Genomic DNA, 25,017 nt, shown 5'->3' on the forward strand with positions numbered 1-25,017 from the left:
ACCAGGATCCTGAATAGATATCGAGATGAAATTGCAGCTCAAGGACAAATATTAATGGAAGATCGAGTAGGAAAGATTGGGAATAAATTGTAGGAAACAAGGGAAACAAGCGAATGGAGAAAGAAAGGAAAGAAGCAAGAAAACAGAAAACGAGGAACTCACCACGTATTCAGCTATCAAAGAAAAGAAAAGAAAATGTACGAAATTCAACCAAAACACCTCCAGCTGAAGCTGAACAGAATTCCTATACTGAAATTTCAGCAATAAATCTCTAATCGAATTCTGAAGCCAAATTTCTCAAACTATTTTTATGAGAGAAAGTTTTACCTCCTACCAGTGGTGCTCTCGCAAATGAAGCTGATGAGTTTGACATAGTAGCATAATAATGCTCACCACAATATGTTGTATCAAACATGTTTGTACATTGGTGAGTGCATTTCAGGCTGCCACTAATTCCAAGATTGATAGGAGTCCATCGATATTCATGTAAATGAAATTATTCAGCAAAAAAAAAATAAAATAAAATAAAATAAAATAAATTTAATGAGATTAAGGAAAGCAATAAAATTGTATTTTGAAATATTTTCTTATAGGTAGTTGTACGACTTCTTTTCCTGTAAATTTACTTCAATATAAATGAAATTAGGAACAAAAACAAATACAATTAAAGAAAGGAAACAAAAGTTATATTAAGAAAAATTTTTTGTAGTCAGTTCTTTATGATTTTGTATTTCTTGTAAATTTATTTTCATGAAAATAAAAATGTGATAATTAAATTACAATTAAAAACATAAAAATTGTATTCCGAAACGAATATAGTGTTCAGAAACAATTTATTCGCCTATTATGTAATTTTTACGTAACAATAGTAAATACAGAACCACTCAATGACGATAGCATTCTAGGGTTAAGAGATTCATGCATAATTACAAAACCGAAGAAGACAAACACGTACACAAATAATTTACTGTATCCTTATTACTCTATTAGAAGTTTCATATAACTATTATACAATCTTTCCATACATACTGTTACAAACATATGGCGCAAACAGTACATGTTTTGAATGTAGGAACAGCATTGGATCATATTCGTCAGATTATACAGATCTCTTTAACATTTGTTTTCGAAAAACCCTTTCTGTGACAAAATCCTCCTTCCCAGGCATCGTGCGGCTGATATCTACAGACCAATAGAAATACAGTATGTCACTAATTTTACTGTGGACTGTGGCAGAGATTTTCCTTTCTTCCTGTGTGATGTACGGTACCAAAACTACTCCTTCGCTTACTAGCACTTTGGCGATTTGTATCATGTGTTTACTGCATTTAAAGTCTTCCAATTTTCGTTATCGTCCGAGACAAAGGCTGTAATGTTTAAATTCGAATTTCATAACTTCTATCATTTGCATTAGAAACACAGTTCTTTATGTTGTCCAAAACTTCCTGCTCGTTGTCTTGTTATGGCTCGGAATTCTCCTTCTGTTCAAAATTTTTATATCTAAATGATTTGCTTATGTTTGCACTTCCCTCGTCGAATAATTTTGTGAGCAATTTATTTTCTTCAATGCTCTACCGCTGTCGCCAATATTTTTTAATGGTCCGTTCAAATCGATAATTTCTTAATTATGTCCCATTTCAGTAACTTCAATGTCACACTCGACACTACAGCACGGTTGCACATCACTGCCACTACAAATGAGTTGCACTATTTTGCTGGCACACTTTTTCATAGGAGCATATACTTTGGAACTCAACAGTTTTTTCCTGCAAATTGAACATAATCTTTCCTTTTGATTTCAGGAATGCCTAACTTGTGACAAAAACAAACCGAGATTTGTCCTGACGTCTCTAAGAGATACTAATTTATGAAGACATTAAAATGGGTCTAAACATCGATCACTTCTATAAACTCTGTCTCCCTTCTTTACGAAAAAAAAGTACACAAATGATACCGTACTGCAAATTATTGTACACTAAACGTAAGCAAAAAATTACACTTTCTTTCAGTAACATATACGTTGCCTGTCTCCTTGGTCTCGAGGTAGCGTGTTAGACTCCTCATCAAGGTAGCTCGGGTTCGATACCCGGTCATGAAGTCAGAGGAATTTTAATTCGGACCTATTCACGGGGACTGGTTGTCTCTCCATTGTCCAATTGTGTGTGGTATCTCGCAGTGACCCCTAGATACCATGACCCCGGTAAACGGAGAAGTCGTGCTGGGTGTGTGTGTGGGTCTAGGTACAATAAGTTTCAGGCTGTGGTGAAGAAATAACTAAAAATAAAATCTTAAAAGTTGCGTATCATTAACTGCGTTTATTCATTTGAATAACTTTCGATGCTCATGGAAGCAGCAACTGTTTTTTTTTTACTAAAGTAACTGATAAACATATAATTCAACAATGCGATCACTGGGTTTAATTAATCATTAATAAGAAATAAAGCAGTACAGTGATGAGCATTACGCTTCTACAAGAAGTGCATAGCATAATGTTACTATTTTCATTTTGTTGGTAGTTTTAACTGATAAGCAGAAATACAATGGGTTTGGAATGAATGGGGCCGTCTAATGCTTATCTTACAATGTAGTATTAATATATTACATTTTATTGATGAATGTTTTCGGCATATTTATGCCATCTTCAGATCTTAAAAATTTGTCTTATATACATACTTAATATTATGCCACATTGGTTAATTGCAATAATATCTAACAAACAACGAAATCATAATTACACTATTTTAATGCGAACTTGTGATTACTGTGTCCTCAATCAGCTGTTGATTGTACAATGTCACTACATAATAAGTTAAAACACAAAACAGTAGTTGAATGAAACAGATTAAAACAGATCTATAAAACATTAACATTAAAAACATTAACAGGTGACACTTGATATAATTCTTATAAGACGGATGTAGTTTACGTCGTTCATTTTGTTTACATGTTCTGATAAAACAAGTCAAACACAATTGGATAGCTGTGTTATGTGGTGGATTGTTTGACTATATCAAGTGTTGCAAAGTTTTCTGGCGTTAACAATCAAATTGAAGTACAATGATGTTAATACTAGATAACAGCTTGACATGGACGTATGTTAACAGTTTTTTCAAGGTGTCACTTCTCGAAGTTCATCAGCCGGATATGCTGCAAACACGCGAAATTTATTTTAGGTCTATTTTAAAAAATAAAGTACTTTTTTGTGATCTCCGGTACGTAATTGTGGAGAAATAACTTACGTACAATAGCTGGTGTTGTTGTGGTGGTGTGTTCGTTCCGGTTGCTCGGCTTTGACTGGCATTCGAGACATGCTCATATTATGTAACCTTACGTTAGTGTACGTCCGGCGGTACCGGAAGTGAGGGAAGGGGTGGGGGAACCTATATGGAAATTTGCCTAGATTGTTTTTTTGGAGGGGGATTAATTTGAATAAATTGAATAATGGGTTGGAAGTATTACTTATTTGTTCGTTTATGATCGGTAATCCCATTCAGACAGCCCCATTCATTCCAAACCCATTATAATGTTACTAGTTCACTCAAAAGTGGCAGGGATCATGCGATCGTCTGAAAAGTTGTGAATATGAGATCGAATTAATCAATTGAGATCGTAGAGGGTTGTATAAAATTAAAACGCAACATAAAAAAATGATTTTTATAATTTCGGGAATGCACCCTAAGTTTTAAAAACATATTTTGCTTCAGAGAGGGAGCCACAGTAACTATAAAAGTAATTTTCTGCTTTGGTGAAGTAGATCGAATTTTACAAATATATGTAAATAAATAACGGGATAATTCAGGCAATTATCATTTTACTCGACATAAAATCGCCTTTCCAATTGTGAAGAAATGGACATTTAACTGTTAATACTTGACGAGTAACCGTCCTCGAAAAAGTTGACTGACGGATAAAGACATTACATTCAACATTTGACATCATGGATACTATTGGAGAGACGAAGCTAATGTTGTGGAGAAATTAATTTGTGCTCACTTATTTTGTAATATATTATATCAAAATACAAAAATTATATATTTTTCTTTTTCCTGTCACATTGAACAAGCAATGTCCCCTTAGTCTTTTGACTTATCCTTATAAGTGAAAGATATTCAGCAAATACCATATTTGAAAGGCATTTCGCCTATGACAATAATCTTACGTTTTTTTAGACTTCACGAGTACGGATAAATCCACCTACTTCGCATTTCAATGCATTCATTCAGTGTAAGTGGCCGTGAATTTTGAGCTGACGGGATATCGAGAAACTCTTTCCTCAGACAACGCATTTGAATGGTCTCTTCTCTACATGTAGGCGGATATTATCGTAGATAAGTTCCGAATGTGACAAATTGTTTCTACAGGATAACATTGGAATACCTTCAGCCTGTGAATGCATACAACTTTCTTTAAATGTCTGAATTGTGAGAAACTCATTATACACACGTTGCAGTTGACTGAACTATCGCGTTGTGTGTGCGTGAATGTATGTTTTTATTCGATACAGAGAAACAATTTCCAGAAGATTTGTATTTAAAAGGACATTCGCTACTGTCTATGCGTGCATGCATTTAAATCTGCCGATGTTAAGAAACACTTTCCACACATTTCGCATTTGAAAGACATTTCTCCTGTGTGAATGCGTTTATGTCTCTTTAAATGTGCTAATTGTGGAAAACACTTTTCACATACCTCGCATTTGAATGGCATTTCGCCTGTATGAATACGTGCATGTTTCTTTAAATGTTCTAATCGTGAGAAACACTTTTCACATACCTCGCATTTGAATGGCATTTCGCCTGTATGAATACGTGCATGTTTCTTTAAATGTTCTAATCGTGAGAAACACTTACGACACACCTCGCATTTGAATGGCATTTCCCCTGAGTGAATGCGTGCATGTCGCTTTAAAGAATCTAATTGTGAGAAACACTTTCCACATACCTCGCATTTGAATGGCATTTCGCCTGAGTGAATGCGTGCATGACGCTTTAAACGTCCTGATTGTGAGAAACACTTTCCACACACCTCGCATTTGAATGGCATTTCTCCTGTGTGAATGCGTTCATGTTTCTTTAAATTTGCTGATTGTGAGAAACACTTTCCACACACCTCGCATTTAAAAGGCCTTTCGCCTGTGTGAATGAGTGCATGTCGCTTTAAACGCACTATTTGTGAGAATAATTTTTCACACACTTCGCATTTGAATGGCATTTCGCCTGTATGAATGCGTATATGCTGCTTTAAATGATCTAATCGTGAGAAACATTTTCCACATACCTCGCATTTGAATGGCATTTCGCCTGAGTGAATGCGTGCATGTCGCTGTAAATGATCTAATTGTGAGAAACACTTTCCACATCCCTCGCATTTGAATGGCATTTCGCCAGAGTGAATGCGTGCATGTCGCTTTAAAGGTCCTGATTGTGAGAAACACTTTCCACACACCGCACATTTGAATGGTCTTTCTCCTGTGTGAATGCGTACATGTTGCTTTAAATTTCCTAATCGTTGGAAACACTTTCCACAGACGTCGCATTTCAATGACCCTTTTGTTGTGTGTATTTGAGAATGCAGTTTCAGACATTGCTGTGTTGTAAAATCCTCGTTGCATATATTACACTTGAAGGAATTACGGCTTACGTCGCTGATGTTTGAACAGTCTGGTCTGTCGCTACCACACTGTGTCAATTCATGATCAATGTCGGTGCATTCTTGAGACACAATCTTCTCAACATCATCCATAACCCTAAAATAAATATAAAAATGTATCGGTCTGCACTATATTCAACATGTTGACATCAAAATGTTTCAAAGTTCACGCACGCACAAACACACACAAACACAAAGATAACACAAGCGAATAACATTTTTTGTTGGTGCCTTGATTTTTAAACATGTTGGGGTCATTTAAGGCGCTGATTCAAAAAATGATACGGGATAGCTCTAGTTTCATAGGTATTCCTTAATTTTGTAACAATTACGCAATAAAATATAATACAATTCTGATTTCTTACATTAACCATAGTAAATTCCAGATGGTGATATGGTTTTGTAGACTAAATAAAATATGGATTTCATCTTATACAGTAGATCAGGCATGTCAATTGATGCCCACAGTAGCAAGCGCGTGCTTTAGAGCCCAGGAGAGCCTGAGCGCTTTACAGCAGAAAGGAAAGAGACAGACGAAAGAGGTGGTATATGTCGCTTGGTCGAACTATATTCAGGGATGGCCAGCACTCATTCAATAGATAAAGAGAAGAGAACTTATTAAAACTGTATCCATATTAATTTTTAGATTTGTCTGAGAAGTATTAGTGCATTATAAGAATGTAAGTTTTAATTTTAATGCTCATTTTTCACAAGTTTGATTTTTTTATTCAAAAGAAATATTTTCTCAACTTTTCGTATTAGAAAAGTGAGCTTTTCAGGTAAGGTATAGGCCTATTTATTTAGTAGCCTTACAGAATGTTTTAGTAAATCTAATATACCGTATATGCGTATTACTGAAGATAGTGTATTGAAAATTTTGAAAATATTCGCATGGAAATTGTTTGTAAGGAAATGAATTAACAAAGCAACTACTGTTACATCATAAGCAAAAGATACGTGCCCATGTGTTGTAAAAATGTCAGCTCTATAGCTTCAGCAGATTTCGAGAAAATAATTTAATATTCTGATGATAGGAAGTTGCTCACAAATATAACCTTAAAAGCATAATGCGATAAGAGTTTTGTTATGTAATATTAGTTACATTTAAAACAGATACAGTACCTAGGTAACTTTGCTTTGTAATGTAATATTGTTTTGATTAGTTTATTGATTACTTTTGTAAGGCTAAAGATACCATCAATATAAATTCCAACTTATCATGTCATACTCAATCTCTTTCTTTGGAATATCACTTTCTTTATGAATGATGTGTTTCATCCACTTAATACAGTATGATATTATACTACTATGGAATTTAAGTGAATACTCCTCTTAACTCTCTGTTATGTTATTAACATTTAAAACACAACTGCAATATTAAGAAATCAGTGTATGTACTTTTGTTTTACAGACAATCTAGATAATATTAAACAGAAAGAAGCCATATAAAAGTAACGACATAAAATTTCACGTTCCGTTTGAAGTTTGTGCACCAATGTTTTCTTAATCCAACAGGTTGCTTATTCTTATACACAACCCTTCCTCTTTCCATACTTAGCACTTGCTGCCCGCGCACGACGTCAAGGTCAGAAAAATGCTCTTGCTTTGATATCACTGTTATAGATTGTCTTCTTTTTCCTAATTTGTTTTTATTTCGTGCGTACTATTTAGTGTATTGGGAGTGTTACATGTTCCTAAGTGTAATTTTACATCCGAAACATTGAATTCTGAAATGGAAGTTCTTAATTACATCAAAGTAATAATAGTATAGGATGTCTGCATAATTATATTCTAACTCATAATAAGAAAATAAATGGACCTCAATAATGAACACTGTTGCAAAACCGAGACTACCAATAATGGTAACTAGCAACAATGTTCACATACAGTTTTATTTCTTATTACATAAAATAAGGAGAAAAAACATAATACAGTTTGTTCTTTCTATGCACGCTCAGTAACTCAGGATCAACATTGAACCAATGTGGACACATAAGTTGTAGATGGGGTGTTCAAACACCCCACATTGCCTTTACCCTCACTTTCTAATTTATTTTATTTTTTTAATATCTTCTAGATTACTTATATTGGTCGGAGCCTACCGGTTTTACAAGAAAGAAACACATACATACAGAGACACACACATGCATGTGTTCTGCCCATGGGCAGATCTTTCACTACAAACTCAGCATTCTCCAATCTTTCCTATTTTCTGCCTTTCTATTAGTTTCCACATATAATCCATACATCCTAATATCGTTTATCATCTGATACCTTTTTCTACACCGAACTCTTCTCCCGTTCAGCATTCCTTCCAGAGCATCCTTCAGTAAGCAGTTTTTCCTCAGCCAGTCGCCCAACCAATTCCTTTGTCTCTTCCTGATCAGTTTCAGCATCATTCCTTCTTCACCCACCCTTTCCAGCACAACTTCATTTCTTATTCTGTCTGTCCACTTCACACGCTCCATTTTTCTCCATATCCACATTTCAAATGCTTCTATTTGTTCTTCACTCCGTCGTAATATTCATGTTTCTGCCCCATACAAGGTCACACTCCACACAAAGCACTTCACTAGTCTCTTCCTTACTTTTTTCCAGAAGTCCGCAGAAGATGCTCCTTTTGCTGACCTCTGAAAAAACAACTAAGGAAGAGACAAGTGAAGTGATTTGTGTGGAGTGTGGCATTACAATGTTATTTACACATTTAAAAATGTTCCACATTTTAACTTATTGGTTCATTATTGAGGATCACTTACTGTCTTACTATCTTGAAATGTGGTTTCTTTGTGCAACATGTTGAAAAGTACTAAATGATAAGTTAAAATGTGGAACATATTGAAATATTTGAATAACTCTGTTGTAAAACCAGTAGGCTGCTACCAACATAATAATCTACAAAATATTTCAAAATAAAAATGAAGTGAAGTAATTAGAAAGGGACGGTAAAGATTAGTTGGGGTGTTTCAACACCCCATCTACTAGTTATGCGTTTTCTAAGAAAATAAACTGTCTTACTTTTAAAAGTTGACACATGAAAACATTAACAACTCTCACACAATAAGAAATATCATTAAATAAGAAGAGATTTTAATGTGTTTTTAATTTAAAAAACTGCGACTGGAGTGTCAAAAACCCCACCCAGTCTTTTAGAAGATTAAGTGATCAGAACGTAACCATATGATGATATTTTATCAACTTATCACAACATATCTTCTCAAAGTGTGATACATTCGATAGGTCAATTTACTAAACAAGATCCCTCTCGTGGACTCGTCTGAAGGAACGAAGAATCATACAAGCTCTTTTACTTCTTTACAAAATTTTACGTAACTCTTCTCCAAATTACTTGTCTTCACGCTTTCAGTTCCTAACTACTTCACGAAATCAGCATCAATCTCTCCTTTCTATTCCTCGTTACAGAACTTCCCTATACTCATCTTCCTATACTGTATCATTGCCTCGCCTCTGGAATACATTACCTAGTGACGTCAGGGATTGCCAGATACTGTCACAGTTTAAAAGTAAATTAGAAAAGTATGTTTTATCTCACGAAATCTGTTTCTGAGAAGTTGCTAGATTTATGCCGAATTTTTATCTTTAGTCTTTTGGCAATAATTTCCTTTTGTTAGATTAATCATTTCTCTTGGCTTTGTGCCAGGATACTATAACAGCTTATTGTCCCTTAGTTAATAACAGTGATCAATGTTATTTTGTGTCTGTATTTGTTGTATATCTTTTCAATTTTTGTTTGTTCTTTTTTGCATAATTTAGTATGTTAGACTAATTTTTATTATTTTCAATTTTTATTTGAATGTTCAGTTTTTTTATTTCATATTCATTCCGTAACTCGTTATTACTGTAGATTAATTGCATTGATGTATAATTTTCTTGTAGTTGTATTGTATTTCTGGTGGTGTGGAAGAGAAGGTCTGATGGCCTTAAGTCCACCAGAGCAAACAAACAAATAAATTAATTAATTAAACAAATGATTGCTTTCTCTCGTGTCTGTTTAGCTCAGTTGGCTAACGCGTGTTGTTTTACTGCCACCGGGTATATATCTGCCACCAGGTATATACTGCCACCAGGTATATACCCATTGCAGTGTGAATAAATACATACATACATACATACATACATACATACATACATACATACATACACATACAAATAAAAAGCTATAGGAGAATTTCTTAATGCAATGGAAATATTATGTAATAATTCAAACTCTTTGGGCTCTATAGGATAATGGGCTATTAAAATAAAAAGGTAATGCTAGCTGAGAATTTAAAGCACTTTCTATTAAATTGATCTCGGAACTTCACACTGCTCTCTATTTTCATTCAGTTTCTTCACTAAGGCCCTTCCTTTCCTTATAGTACAAAATTTTTTCTCTTGTTTCAGAATAAAAAAATAGCTATTTTAGTTACATTTCCATGCCTATGATAATATGAAAATCTGACAGGGAACGCAACATAAAAATAGACTGAAGTATAAGCACAAAGAAGAAAAGCTAGCTGCCGCTGTAAAAGTAACGCAACCTGTAAATATGTAAGTACAGATCCGCAAAACTTGTAGGAACTTTCACAGCACTTGAATTGCGCAGCACGAAAACCTGCCAACTAGCACAATGTACAGAGTTTGCAGCCGCAGTAGAAATGTTGCCAATCAAAGTAGTGACATGATCACAACCTAAAAAAGATCATTGTTCTCGAAAGACAGCAGAATAATAAAGCAACAGATATAATAGGAGTTGTAGTGTGTTACATGTCTGGTAATGATCGTTTTAGCGATCTTATGTCATTTCAGTAGCAAGATATATTGTGGTTTTAATAAGAATAACCACAAAGATATATAACAAATAAAAACAGTATCATACATTATAAAATATATTTCCTACGTCAATATGTAATTAAGTTCTGAAAGAATGGGAGAAGCAAAACCAGCACAGTACGCTCACCTTTCAGTCAACACTTCATCGTCTTCTGAAGATACTTCCATTTTCTGTTCCTGCTGAACCCTGTCCATATCGAACAAATGTTCCTAGAAAAGTGAGTAAATAATGAAAGCATTAAGTGACCATATGGCTCATTGGTTTCCTATGTCACACAACTCACTATTCAAACCTAATGGATCCAATCTAACTTTTCGATAAGATTTTAATTACTTTTACACAAAATCCAATTGGTTCCCCCGAACTGCATTGATTTACGTCCTTCATGCATCCTTCCTCAAAACTCAAGCCACTTGCTTCTATTGTAAGATATTGAAATCAAGTTTGAGCCTTGAAAATATGTGCATATCATGTACAAATGGCCTGCAGAAAACTTAACCATAACACGGAAGAATACATCAAGTAAATAGAGAGTAAAAAGGTTATACTGAAACATTAATATTTTGCTAGCTACCAGAAATATATATTTACAAATTACTATGTCATTTCAAATCTAAAATGAAAACAGTCTAATTTGTGAATGTTATGGAAAAAGAGAAAACGTTTAGTACATGGAGGCTGTTAATAGATCTGGCATACTTAAAAATCCACTACTTGTATATGTGTATATTGACAGAGAACTACTTATATCAATTTCAGTTCTTAGCATAGGAAAGCTAATAGGCACTAGTGTGGTGTTTTCAAAATTCATCTATGATTTAATATCGTAAATCTGGTCCACGCATTCTGTCTTTATACCCATCAATTTCAGATGCGATAAATTCCCTTCCTACACAAATACAAATTGGCCGTATTCAGTAATAATATGTAATACAGATAGTTTCAGCGGACTGAGAAGATTCACATCTTGAAATTTGTCAGTATGGAAATTTGTAAAATATTAAAAAAAAAATCAGTTTCTTGGGAGATAAAGAGAGTTATGGCAGACCAAAATTCGTAATAAACGGTGTTATTGCTGATTTTATAAATTTATGCTCAGAAAATTAGAAAAATCATTCTGAGAGGATTATATATACTCTGAATCAAGTTGAGATGGGACAGCAGATGAGTTATTGAACAATGTGGCATATTTTCACAGATGTTTTGTAACAAAATACACCCAAACTCATATACACAAAGCTGTATTATTGTTGCTTTTTTTCTATAAACTTACTTCTTAACACAGTTAGAGAACTTGCAAACCTCATGTGAGTTTTGGGTAAACCAATATATCAGTTTCAACCTATCAATGAATGTCAAGCATAGTAATTGATAGACCAGTACAAGAAAGAGTAATTTTGTAAAGTTATTAAATCCTGTCACTATACACAGTAACTTTGTCCATACATTCCAGATTGTTCTCTGTTAACTATCAGATATATTTACTAGTGAATTATTATTCTATTTCAAATCTAGAAATGAAGAACGTCCAAGTTTACAAATTACTGCAAACAAGAAAAAAATTAATAATGCACACTGTTAATGGTTTTAACATAATTAAAAATTCACTACATGTATATCTCTACAGTGATAGTGAAGAACTTACATCAACTTCACATTTCACGAATGCAAAGCTCGTAGGCACTGGAGTGTCTTCAACTTTTATCTCTGATTTGATTTCATAACTGTGGTCTACTTTCATGCCTGTCACTTCCAGATGCGATAAGTCCCCTTCCTACAGACCAAAATGACAACATTAATGATTTTATTTCGCTGTTTTGAAATTGATTTAATTTTTAATAGCTGTCAATCTGGTTCTGCATGGCCGTTATTGGCTATCACAACACAGGCAACAAGATAGGCCTAGATAAGACAATTGAAGGCAAAAAGAGAACAAGATCTTAGGGACACAGACAGTCACTGATAATAATGGGTCAGGTGTTCCTTGTGCAAATAATTTACATTCTGTGATGTGTGTACAAGAATCTGATATATATTCTGCAGCATGTCTGCGAATGTCTTTTCGAGTAAGATATTTTATGAACCATTATTCAGAACAATAACAAATCTATCCCACTGTGGCAGATTTATGCAAACAAATAGAAAAAAACAGGGAGACCTTTCACTTTACCTCTGATGAACCCTTATTGTCTTCTATTTTGTATGTGTTGTCATGTTGTAAGTCTAAAGAATCTTCCTCAGGTTCCATCACGATTAAATCCATCACAACTGAAAGAAAAAGGTTATGTAACTGACAGTGATTTATAGAAATTGAGTTGTTGAGAAACTTTCATACAAGTTTCTATGATCTAATTCTCATGACACTTCCCCGTAAACTTGTACTTTCACAATAGCTCTGCCAAGACCGTCAAATTCGATACCTGTTAGTATTAAGGTCGGTCAAAATAAAATAAAATTGAAACAATAGTTATTAGAGGAGAAAAATTCGTAATGGCGCCGGGGATCGAACCCGGGTCCTTGGTTTTACCGTACCAAGCGCTCTAATCACTGAGTTACGCCGAAGTTCAATCCACAGTACCGGATCGAATCCATCTTCTCTAGTGATTTTCCCTTTGTGGCCTTACTCCATGTTCGAGATATATATGTATGTTGACATAATATTAATTCAACTGTCATTATATAAGGTGGCTTGGTGGCCGGGATTCCACAGTATATGCACTGTTGGGCGAACAATCTACGTAGAGATTAATTTTTAGTCCTACAGAATATGTCTATTATGGTACCTATTATTCGATCCAGTACCGTGGAGTGAACTTTGGAGTAGCCCAGTGGTTAGTGCGCTTGGTACGTAGAACCAAGGACCCGGGTTCGATCCCCGATGCGGAGCGAATTTTTTTCCTCTAATAAGCGTTGTTACCATAACAGATAAATTCTGTAGGACCAAAAATTAATCTTTACGTTAAAATTGAAACGCAAAATTATTAAGTAGGTATTTGGTCAGTAACTGAGACTTATGCAGACATTTCGTACAAAAGTTGTCTTATTCAAGCACAAAATACTTCAGTCACCAGTAACTTATTATTATTCTCCGTTTAATTTGCACTTCAATAAATAATTTCTTAACTTCTACAATAAGTCTACCCACATTCTTGAATACACTCCTCTAACACGTTTTGTATAATCACTGACGAACTATTGTCATTTTAATTAAATAAATAACGACTTCTCAATAATCAGGTATAACAACACCATAATATCAATTGTTAACAATGTCAAATGATTATTTATTTCACTTAAATAACTTAGTACTTCATCAGTAAATTGTGTAGGTAATATTTTAACACCTAGGGTTTACTGTAATTGTTATTTTAATTGTATCCAGGGTATTCTAGTTGTAATCCCCTGGAAGAGGAAAAGCGAAGATCTGATGGTCTTATCTCTACCAGGTTAAATAAATAGGATAAACAATAAATATCGGTACTTTATTTTAGATATCTAAACACGCCTGAAAACAATATTCTGCTATAAAACAATATGGAACATATTTGGTATTATTGATAGAAGTGATATTTAACCCTTGTGGTGAATTTCGGCGAAGTCCGAAGGGCCGAGTTAGTCAGATCCATTCTCCTCACCTCCACGCTGTAGCCTCCTGGGATCTTTTAAGATGTGAAAGAGAGAGTGGTGTGCGGAAAGCAGCGGGAACCTACCGCATTTATTATTCCAAAGAAAAACTGGAAATTGGCAAAAGGAGGATAGCAATGGCAAAGGAAGCTTTTAATAGAAAAAGGCACACCTTGTGTGGATCTCTGGAAAAATAACTAAGAAAGAGACTAGTGAAGTGCTTTGTCTGGAGTGTGGCACTGTATGAGATAGAAACATGGACATTACGACGAAATGAACAGAAAAGAATAGAAGCATTTGAAATGCGAATATGGAGAAGAATGGAGTGTGTGAAGTGGACAGACAGAATAAGAAATGAAGTTGTGTTGGAAAGAGCGGGTGAAGAAAGAATGATGCTGAAACTGATACGAAAGAGAAAAAGGAATTGATTGGGTCACTGGCTGAGAAGAAACTGCCACTGAAGGATGCATTGGAAGGAATGGCGAACGGGAGACACTTACTGGGATTTAAAAAGGGTGCGTCAGCTACTATGGCTATTTGAGCCCTTATCTCAAATTACTCACAAAACAAAAACAATACAATAAGCAGAATGCTGAAAAGAACTAAAAAACTTTGTCACAATAAAAACGAGGTACACAAATACAGTATCAAAAAGGTGATTCATAGAATTCATAAAAGTGAGCAGTTCTCAGATCAGGAGAGTAATAAAACTATGGCCACCAGAGACAAATTGTGTAGAAAATTCAAAACAATAAAATTTTATAAAATATTCGGATGCAAAAGGTCCGAAATGTCAGGTAGTTAAAATCAAATATAAAGCAAATGTAACCCCTGAATGTATAGGGTCCAGAGTATAATCAAAAAGGGTACATAAAAACGAAATCACCCTGCCAAGTCCTATATTCGATAAAAATCTCAAGAACTGCATTTGTACAATTAAAATAATTTGCAACAGCGTCACGTAGAGTCGGCCGAAATGCATTTTGTCGACGGTCATGGTCATATTTCCTGCAACGTAATAAAATATGCTCGACCATAATTGCTACATAGCATATCTCACTCTCCAGTTGAGGTTCGCTACGTAGGAGATGGCCAATTATCAGACGACAGTAGCCAATCCTCAATCGGGTGAGTAAAACTTCGTGTCGTGACGCTCTTGTTGACGAATCCCAAACTCGAACAGTATTCTTTATACTTCGTAATTTGTTGTGCAGACCATCCTCCTTCCCATTGCCGCCATACACCTGAGAGCCATTCATTGCACCAGCCCTGGCTGCAGCATCTGCAGACTCATTACCCGGAATTCCTACATGACCAGGAATCCACACTTCTCCATTCTCACAATCATAGCTAAAGAGAGTGTGAAAGAGCTCCTGGGTTCTCAACACAAGATGATCTTCAGAATTGAAAGACTGCAAGGACTGAATAGCACTTAAAGAGTCGGAACAGATAAGGAATCTGCCCCAGGTTTGTCTAATTAAAAACAATAAATCTCTGTAAAAGCATAGAGTTCAGCGGTAAAACACTACTATATTGGCTCAGTTCATATTTAAATATCTCGCCATTTGTAACGAAGGAACAAGCAATACAATCATTTACTCTAGATCCGTCAATAAAAATGAATGAACATTTACTAAAACGAAATCTATAAACGAAAGCTGGTGTAAAATTCTTAAAACTTCGGCTCAGGCCTATATCAAACATGGGTCGTCGCATAATCCACAGTGGAGTCCGGTATAAACCAGTGTGCGAACAGATAGCAGGCGGATGTCGAGCTCAGAGCGCAGTTCACGAAACCGCACATCTGCTGGACGAAGTCTCCATGTATGAACGTGAGAAGAGTTCGGGGCTGAAGATTTCATATGCGGAGGCTAAGAGGAAGGCAGAAAATAGGAAAGATTGGAGAATACTGGGCTTGTAGTGAAAGATCTGTCCATGGGCAGAACAGTTATGTATGTATGTATGTATGTATGTATGTATGTATAACGAAAAATCCATTAGGTACTGCAGATGAATGGGGTTTTCTCCAATATCTCAGGTTCCCCTGCAGCATCCCAACAAATCCCCATCATCATCCTATCTCATCGTGGGTTGTAGCATAGACCTGCCTTCTATGGTACACCCTGAACAACAATTCTATCTGTAAATAATATTGGTCTACACAACTGGCATCATATGGGTGAATGACGATGAGTCAATTCACGTCGTTAGTTAAAAAAAAAAAAAAACTTTCTCTACACTAGGCATCTCAAGACATCCCGATTTATCCGGGACAGTTATTTTCTTCAGAGTCTTGTCCCATTGTCCCCACCAGGTCCAGTCGGGACGTTTGGATGTTCCAATTTTTCCAAGTCAAATGAAATTATAAATGATTTCAGATTGTAAATGAATCTGTTTCACTTTCAACATCAGTGAATAGTTATGAGAGGAAGCAGAGTTAGGATGTTAGTGTTAGGTTATGTCATAGATCGTGTCACGACATAACAATGTTTCTCGCAATTCACTAGTAAAATTTCTAGCATGTTATATTCCACTCTTGCATTTAATAATATAACATGACATAGGTGAATCAGTCTTACAAGTTAAGATTCTTAGCGTTTTCATGGCTCACAAGTTGTCTCTCTTAAGCTATGACTCTGCTATGGAGATCATCACCGAGCAAACAACGCCATTCAATTAGCTCAGAAAACAAACGAATGATGATATCACAAATATGGCTGCAAAACATCGTATATTTAGAAATTTCTCACAAATAATGATGAAACTTTAATTAACCATGTTTGCAATCATTCTGCCCTGTACGATATGAGTTAAAAAATACAGATATATCCATAAAAAGGAAATTTTCATTTTCCTATATACACTTTTAACACATATCTCTGATTAAATTTCCAACTTCAGTGGAAAAGGAAATTTTGTGGAAGGAAGTTAGTGAAATTGCAGACAAGATTGGTAAAGTATCTGTATTTCAACACACGTTAATTCTATGTATATTTCAATACATTAGAGAAAAATATAGTTAAAACTATCTATTTTAAAGACAGTGTTTATAAAAAAACACTAATTTTAATGTTGTTAGAACAACAACTTAGAGAGAAGAATTCAAAAAGGATATCTGCCCTTGAAAAATGGGTACCGAGCGGTAACAGCACCTAAATCAATTGTAGATCAACAATATTCTATTTTAAATTTTAATTTAATTTTATTTTTATGTTTTTTTTTTGGGGGGGGGGGAGCAGCTGTCCTCGACAGGAATAATTTATTTTTCATATATAGAACTGTACAGATGGTTATTTACAATTAACAAGGAATGTCTTAAAACATTAATGGCTGTATCTTTAAGTTCCAAAAGATCAATATGGAAACGATGAAAGAAACTGATACAAAATCTTGAGATAGTGCCCCTTGCACCAAACAGCAAGCCAATTACTTCCCAGCAAATAACGGGTTATGTGGTATTTCTCTTCCAGATAAGTAAAGCAGAGTTCATAACGTCTTTTCTTTTCCAGATCTACTTCTTGTGGTTGTAATTCAGTTCTCTCAAATCTGATAGTGGGATCTATTATAAAGCCAATCTTTTGATTGTTATCAATTGCTATGATGTCGGCACGTTTGGTGGAGCCAGTGGACGAAATACAATGTACTTCTTCATAAACGTTAAACTTTCCAGACTTCTTGAGACATTCACCAAAGTAACAAAGGAAAATCTTCCCCAACTTTTAATAATGACGATTAATGTAACCATTTACTTGAGATAATTTTAAAATCCTAATGAGGTGTGTTTTAGTTTTAAGTTAATAACTTGGCCAAAAGCTTGGATACTGTAACCACTATAATAAAATTTAGAACGAACGATGTAATCAATTTTGACATGGATAGCTCGCTCCAAAAATAATTTAAATATACAGAATGTCTCTGTTTAAAGTGGCATAAATACAAAAATATATCTCACTGATGCCATTTAACTCTTCCTTCTTTAGTAGAAAAATAAGCCTTAAACTTGTCTCCAACATCCAATGCTAAATGATTCACCAGAATTATTGCCTCCAAACTTAGTTAGTGCTATCTAATTTTCTGCTGACATGTAGGGTTACCATTCATCCTGCAAAGGAGGACATGTAATGTTTTTTAATCATTTTATCCTGTCCGGCAGGCATTTTGAAATGTCCGGCACTTCATATTTCGAATAGAATATGAATATTGAACAATGTGCGATATTGTGACAAATGCTATTGTTAGAGTTTGTCGGAGGAGCAAGAAATAGAGCAGTGACTCACTGCAAGCGAGACAAATGACGGGGAATAACTTCTACCGTGTCGTAGCTTGAATCATAAGACCTTGAAATGCTTGACCTGCCAGACACTGGCTGCCCTTCTAATGATGCAAAACTACTATCAAATAGGTTTCTCATTGGTGCTTGATTCTGTTGTCCTATCACGAGTGAAAGAATCGGGGAATTGGAATTATCGAACTCAGACATGTAAGCACAGAACAGCCTGTAAGTCGTGTGTTGCTGTGAATGTGATAAGTAATCCTAACAACAGTAACTAAAAATATTAGGCCTGCGTTACTGGCTTAGTTCAATGTATTAATGTCTAGTGTACAAACTTGAAATATAAATGTCATCAGTGGGTGACTGTTGCTAAAAAGAGAAAGTGCAAATATTCCGAAAAACTGGCGGTGAAATATTCGTATTTTAAAGAAGGATGCACTAAAAATGAAGCCAAGTGTAGTGTAAGTGACAGTTTTGTGAACATAATTATGAAATAAGGGGGTAGGAGATCTTGAGAGGCATATTAGTTGTGAAAAGCACAGAAAACTTCTTGGAATAAGTAGTACTTCACAAAATATCTATACTTTTATGGCAATCACCACAAGTTCCGCTCAAAAGAAAGCTCGTGCAGTAGAAGCGCCAATGGCATTTCACAGAGCACACCATGATCAGCCATATAAATCGATGGGTTGCACGTCGAAATTAAGTAAAGTTTTGTTTTCAGACTCTGAAAAAAAAAAAAAAACACACTAGCTGCGCCAGAACCAAGACGGAAGCTATTGTAAATTACATTCTCGTACCTCATTCTGTTTCTACTGTTATTGAAGCTTTGAATGAAAAAACACCATATTTTGTTATTTCGACTGATACTAGCAATCACGGTCCTTTGAAACTGTTTCCAATAGTCATACAGTATTTAGAGTGGGAGAAGAATGGTATGTAAACAAAAGTTATTGAGTTCAGACACCTGTAGTAATGAAAAATCTGAAACTGCATGGGTTGAATTTTTAGTAGTGGCAATTACGCTGCAGCAATGCCATGCAAAGGAACCAGGCAATATCTTTTATACCACAGGTTGCTTACATGCTTCCCCTCCATCAGAGCTAATGAACTCGCTTTCCCCCTCCATGTCCGTTCACAATGACAAGAATAAGATGAGCAGTTGTGAGCAAGTGGTCGCAGAATGCAGTCGCAATGTTTTCGAAGAAGGGTCAGAGAAACTGATTAAAAATTCAATGTGCTAGAGGTCGCATGGCATGACAGTGTCATCAAGGATGCAAGAGGCTTGCGGTGCGGCTGCGTTACCATACCGAACAGTAGCAAGGTGGGTTAGAGCCTTCAGACAAGAATGCGGAAGTGTGTTGGACATGCCACGATCTGGTCACCTACCAGTGAGTGACGAACATGTAGAGACTGTGTCTGCGTTAGTGGAGACAGATAGGAACTTAACGATTCGTGAGTTAGCGCAATATGCAGGATTGGCGCCTTCGACAGTTCTTCACATCCTGACAATACCTGACAATGCGGAAAATTGACTCAAAATGAGTTCCGCATGATTTAACGGACATGTAGAAATGGCAGCGGTATGACGCTTCTCGTACTCTCTTGCAACACTATGAGAGCGAAGAAGAAGTCTTCTTACGGCGTATCATTACAATTGATGAGACCTGGGCCAGATCTTATAAACCTCAGCTGGAAACACCAATCAAACAAGTGGCGTCATCACGGGTCACCACGAAAAACACAGTTCGGCAGACCCCACCAACGTGAAGGCTATGCTGATTCTTGCCTATGATTGGGATGGTAAGATTTTAAAGCATACCCTTCCCCCAAGGCAGAACGTTAATGCGGAGTACTACTGTTCTTTTTTGCGAAACAATCTGCGAACAGCTCTGAGAAGAAAACGGCGGCACTTTATGGATAACCCATCCATCGTTCTGCATGACAATGCTAGGGCACATACAGCAGGAGTTGTGTCTGCATTATGCAATCGCTGGGGCTGGGAAGTGCTCTATCACCCGCCATATTTTCCGGATTTAAGTCCCTGCGACTTAGATCTCATCCCTAAGATGAAGGACCCACTTCGTGGAATTTGCTTTTGAACAGTTGAGGACGTTTTCCAGGCTACCGACCACTCTGTTCGCACCATCAACAGATTACGCAGTGCCAATGGGATCCAACGGCTTCTGCATCACTGGGAATACGTTGAACGCAACGCTGGTGACTACATCGAAGGCTTGTAAAACTTAGAACCATGTAAATATGCTTTGTATTGAGAAGAAAATAGTTGCCAAAACTAAAACTATGTATTTCAGAGACCTTAGCAAAACACAAAATTTCCTCCAAATGTCTGGAGACAATGCTAATGTTAATTTCGGGGATGTCAACCACCCAGAGTAAAAAACATTTTTACCGAACTTAAACGTAACTTGAACAGCAACATCATAGCAGTAGGCTGTTCCGCTCACATATTGCACAACTGCATACAACTTGGTGATGACAATTTTCCGATTGATGTGGACAGTGTTACACCAAAAATGTTCAATTATTTCAGTATATATACAGTTTGTACAGAGGAATTGAAGGACTTGTGTAAATGTGTTGATATAAAGTATCAACAACTTCTCAAACAAGATGGTTAAGCTTACTTTGTGATTTGGAAAGCTAATTAAAATGTTCCCAGCTGTGAAATCATATTTTATGTCCCAGACATCTAAAACTGTGCCAGTGATGATAAGGTCCTTTTTGAAAATGATTTCTCAGAACTGTATCTTTCGTTCCTTTATTCGATAATGTACGTCTTCAATACTAAAATCTCAGGTGTTAAAAGGGAACATAATCCTGTCTATGACATGTCAGTTCTCGTTTCGATGCAGGATGCTGAAAAATAAGTTTTTTCCACTGTACGTAAAATAGCCAATAAATTTATTTTCTAAAAATGTGTTTCATTCAGAATGTAAACATTTTCATAATAATAATAACAATAATAATAATAATAATAATAATAATAAAACCATAGACTAGACAATTAAATACTTGGACTAGTGTGAATTACGGATATATTATTTATATAATAAAATCTCCTTCATTTGATGTAGGCCTAAAATAAAATAACGCATCTAAAATAATGTAAATAAATTAATAAAGATATAAAAAAATGAGTTGAACTCAGGTTCGAAATTAGGTTCAATTGAGGACCTTTTTTGCAAAACTTGCTAACTGAAAAAACTAAATTTTACAGGAGAGACAAAAAACTGAATGGAGACAAGTAGGTTATAGGTGCAACGATCACACTTTGACGCACTACAATGAAGAGAAATAATTCAATTTTACTAAGATGCCTTTAACATCGTGTACAGCCCTGCCTTATGCTAATGAATCCACCAAATTTTCAATTTTGCAAATTTCGCAGTTAGCAAGTTTTGCAAAAATGGTCCTCAATTGAGGGGCTTAGAACAAAAAGCAGGTAAGTGACACAAACCTAGTTTTGAGGAAATTACAGTTAAAGTTCTACATGCAATGCAATATTATACACTAGTTTGGTGAAATGATGCCCATATAGCAGCACTGCACAGTGTGATCTCTTACCTGATTTAATCCCAAAGAAACATCCTTTTGGACTATCACAACACGCACTTACCTCATTTTTTTAATAATGTCACTTACCTGCTTTTTGTTCTAAGCCCCTCAATTGTACCAGGCGTTTGACTTTACCATCAGGCCTACACTACAGGCACCTATTATAATATAGCCTATTGGTTGAATTACGTGCTATGAATGGTTTAATGTTTTCTGCCTATTATATTTAATTTTGAATTCTGAAATGTTAAAAAAAAATATGTTTTATGCCATATTGTCCCTCATTTGCGTAATTTTAAATTAGGCTAATATTTTTTATAGTCCTGATGTAAATCATCAAACAAGGTATAGAATAGTCCTCGATTCTGTCTTTCCAAAACTAATGGATTAATCCAAGGTCTTCTTCTATTTTTATGTCTATTCTTTCTCCGTCTGAGCAAAGTTGCCAAAAGTATATCTTCTTCTACGTCCATGTTCACTGGAAGACTGAAAAATTATTTACTATAAAAATTTAGTGTATTAAGCAGCGCCATTAATGCGCGTTCGCAGAGCAATTAACGCGTCAATAAAGTGGCCTCGTCTGAATGGACCCTAAAAATGTCATTATTCATGATGCTAAACTATTTGACCAATTGTGCAATGTACAAAGATATGCCAATCAAGTTAATTTTGACAAAGATTTAACTTTAGATAAACAATGGTGCAAATTTTTCAATTCCAATAGTTCTGTGAGCACTGAAGGTTTCTTCGAACTTTTAAAAATATGTCAATTCTATTTATCTATCCCAAGTCACAATGGAAGTGTTGAGAGACTATTTTCCCTAATATCTGCTCAATGGACAAAAGAACGAAATCGCATGCTATCGGTGACAGTCAGAGGTATCATCTTCATGAAATATAATTTCAAAGACGTCGGCAGTGCCTTAGTTACAGTAGCGTGCAAATTAATCCGAACAACGTAAGTACTTATGCAAAAACACTCAAACGGGGTAAAAAAAAAGATCTAAGACATACCTCAGTAATCTATGTGGCCTCCCTTGTTCCTAATAATAGCTCTGAGACGATTTGGCATGGATTCCACTAATTTCCCACAAATATTCTTCATTTCTTCATCGCGAAACCATACACCAATGAGGGCAGAAATCATCTTCTCCTTTGTAGAACAATCCATTTTTTGCATTCTTCTTTTGCAAATTGACCACAAGTTCTCAATGGGGTTGATGTCGGGTGAGTTGCCTGGCCAGGGGAGTACCTGAATATTCTTCTTGTTGAAAAATTCTGTAGTTTTTCGAGACGTATGGCATTGTGCCAGGTCTTGTTGGAACACACTTCTGCCATCTGGAAATGATTTTTGCAGCTGGGGTACGATTCTGGTTTCCAATAAGTGAATATATTTGTCAGAATTCATCATTCCCTTGATAGGTATTAATGCTCCAGGCCCTTCATGTGTAAAACAACCCCAAAACATTACTTTTGGGGGGGGGGGTATTTGGGTGCTTGTTGGAGATGAGCTGCTGTTACTTTTTCGGATCCTTTCCGTACGTAAGAAACACGGTGGCCGTGGACCTCGAAATGAGACTCATCGGAAAAAAGTACATTCTTCCAGTCATTCACTGTCCAGTGTTGATGTAATTTTGCCCACATTAAGCGTTTTATGCACATAACAGGGGTTAGCAGTTGCTTCTTAATAGGCTTACGAGCCCTTCGTCCAGCTTCCAAAAGCCTACGCCACACTGTTGTGACGTGAATATTCGCTCTAGTGGTAGCCATTAACTCGCGGGTTAAGTCGACAGCAGTTAGTCTAGGATTTAATTTACTTTTCCTGACAATTAAACGATCATCTGCAGGTGAAGTCTTCCTTTTCCGGCCACAGTTTCCTTTTTTCTGGGGTGTGATGGATCCAGTCTCCCTGTATCGTTTTATGATCGAATTAACAGTAGCCAAACCGATGTGACATTCTGCAGCAATTTGCCTGTGTGTCATAGAAGAATGCTCTGCTAATGTTATAATTTTAGACCGTTTTCGTGGAGTTGTATCCATTTGTGAAGACGACAGAATGTACACAGGATTGCAGTATTAAGTCTTCAACACAACTGAAATGCTTATAAATACAAAACGACAGGCAAAATGTCACATATTATAAAAAAAAAATGACAGAACTTCAACAATGGAATTACACGTAGGCTACTACAGATGTCAATTAAAACGGTATGAGCAGCTGTGAGGCCAACAATGACAGAAAATGTAAAAATATGTTGCGTTCGGATTAAATTGCACGCTACTGTATTTGCTACAAGATATGTTTGTCTTTTCAGGCTCTTCTGCACAAAGTTGGCTCCACCGATAAGTACAGATGTAATACTGATCCAGCAACTAGTTAGAAAACTAACTGAGAACGCCATTATTTTCCTCTTTAATTTTGTTCCTACCAATTTTTAAAAAGTCCTTTTTCAGCAATGTCCTCTTATTTTAGATTCGATACCCTCCTATAATATTTCTTCTCATAGCAACCCTGACGAAAAAGCACTTTTCAGTGCCAATAATTTATTTTGTGTACATAAGGTTGGAATTTTGGACCTTTGTGGAAGAATATAATAGATTTATATAGCCCTACCTTTTTCACTGAAGCATTAACAGCGTTAATACATAATACAAACTCAGATCCTATGAAGATTAATTTAACAGTATATTCAACGAGACGATAAAAGTCACCCTCGGCTCTCTTTTTGACGACGCATGCGCCATCGGGGTAGTATATCCGCTTCCGGTGTGATGCTGGGCCCCATTGTAAGCATAAAAATTGTTTTATTCACCGCATGCTAAATTCATCTTCGTCACGATCATATATTATTTACATTTCGGTGATACAAGCCTAGATCTAGGATACAAGTTACGTAATTATAATAATAGTGCATTGATAGATTTCGCAATTATTACTCCAGAATATTTCCTCATAAGTCTTGATAGGCTATATGTATTAAGAGTTAATTTCTGATGGTAGTATTGATATTAAACTTGGCTAACACAATATTCCATCTACAACTTCAGAGGGACGGCAAGA

The 25,017-nt window shown here is 35.7% G+C and overlaps 1 protein-coding gene across 4 annotated transcripts; it reads right to left on the bottom strand.

The window, feature by feature from the left end:
- Positions 1-776: 776 nt before the first annotated feature.
- LOC138691307 (zinc finger protein 678-like) lies at positions 777-25,001 on the bottom strand. 4 transcript variants are annotated; one of them, XM_069813163.1, is made up of 5 exons: positions 24,571-25,001; positions 12,651-12,748; positions 12,126-12,254; positions 10,607-10,689; positions 777-5,746 (listed from the first exon to the last, which is right to left on the bottom strand). In XM_069813163.1, the coding sequence occupies exons 2-5, from the start codon at positions 12,741-12,743 to the stop codon at positions 4,546-4,548; spliced, it is 1,506 nt and encodes a 501-aa protein (XP_069669264.1). In that variant the 5' UTR covers positions 12,744-12,748; positions 24,571-25,001; the 3' UTR covers positions 777-4,545. The 4 variants fall into 4 exon arrangements, with proteins under 4 accessions (XP_069669264.1, XP_069669265.1, XP_069669266.1 ...); XM_069813164.1 differs by having other exon boundaries at positions 12,639-12,748; XM_069813165.1 differs by lacking the exon at positions 777-5,746 and adding an exon at positions 6,818-8,291.
- Between the last annotated feature and the right edge of the window lie 16 nt (positions 25,002-25,017).

Source organism: Periplaneta americana, chromosome 16 (genome assembly GCF_040183065.1).
Source record: "Periplaneta americana isolate PAMFEO1 chromosome 16, P.americana_PAMFEO1_priV1, whole genome shotgun sequence".
Lineage (NCBI taxonomy): Eukaryota > Metazoa > Arthropoda > Insecta > Blattodea > Blattidae > Periplaneta > Periplaneta americana.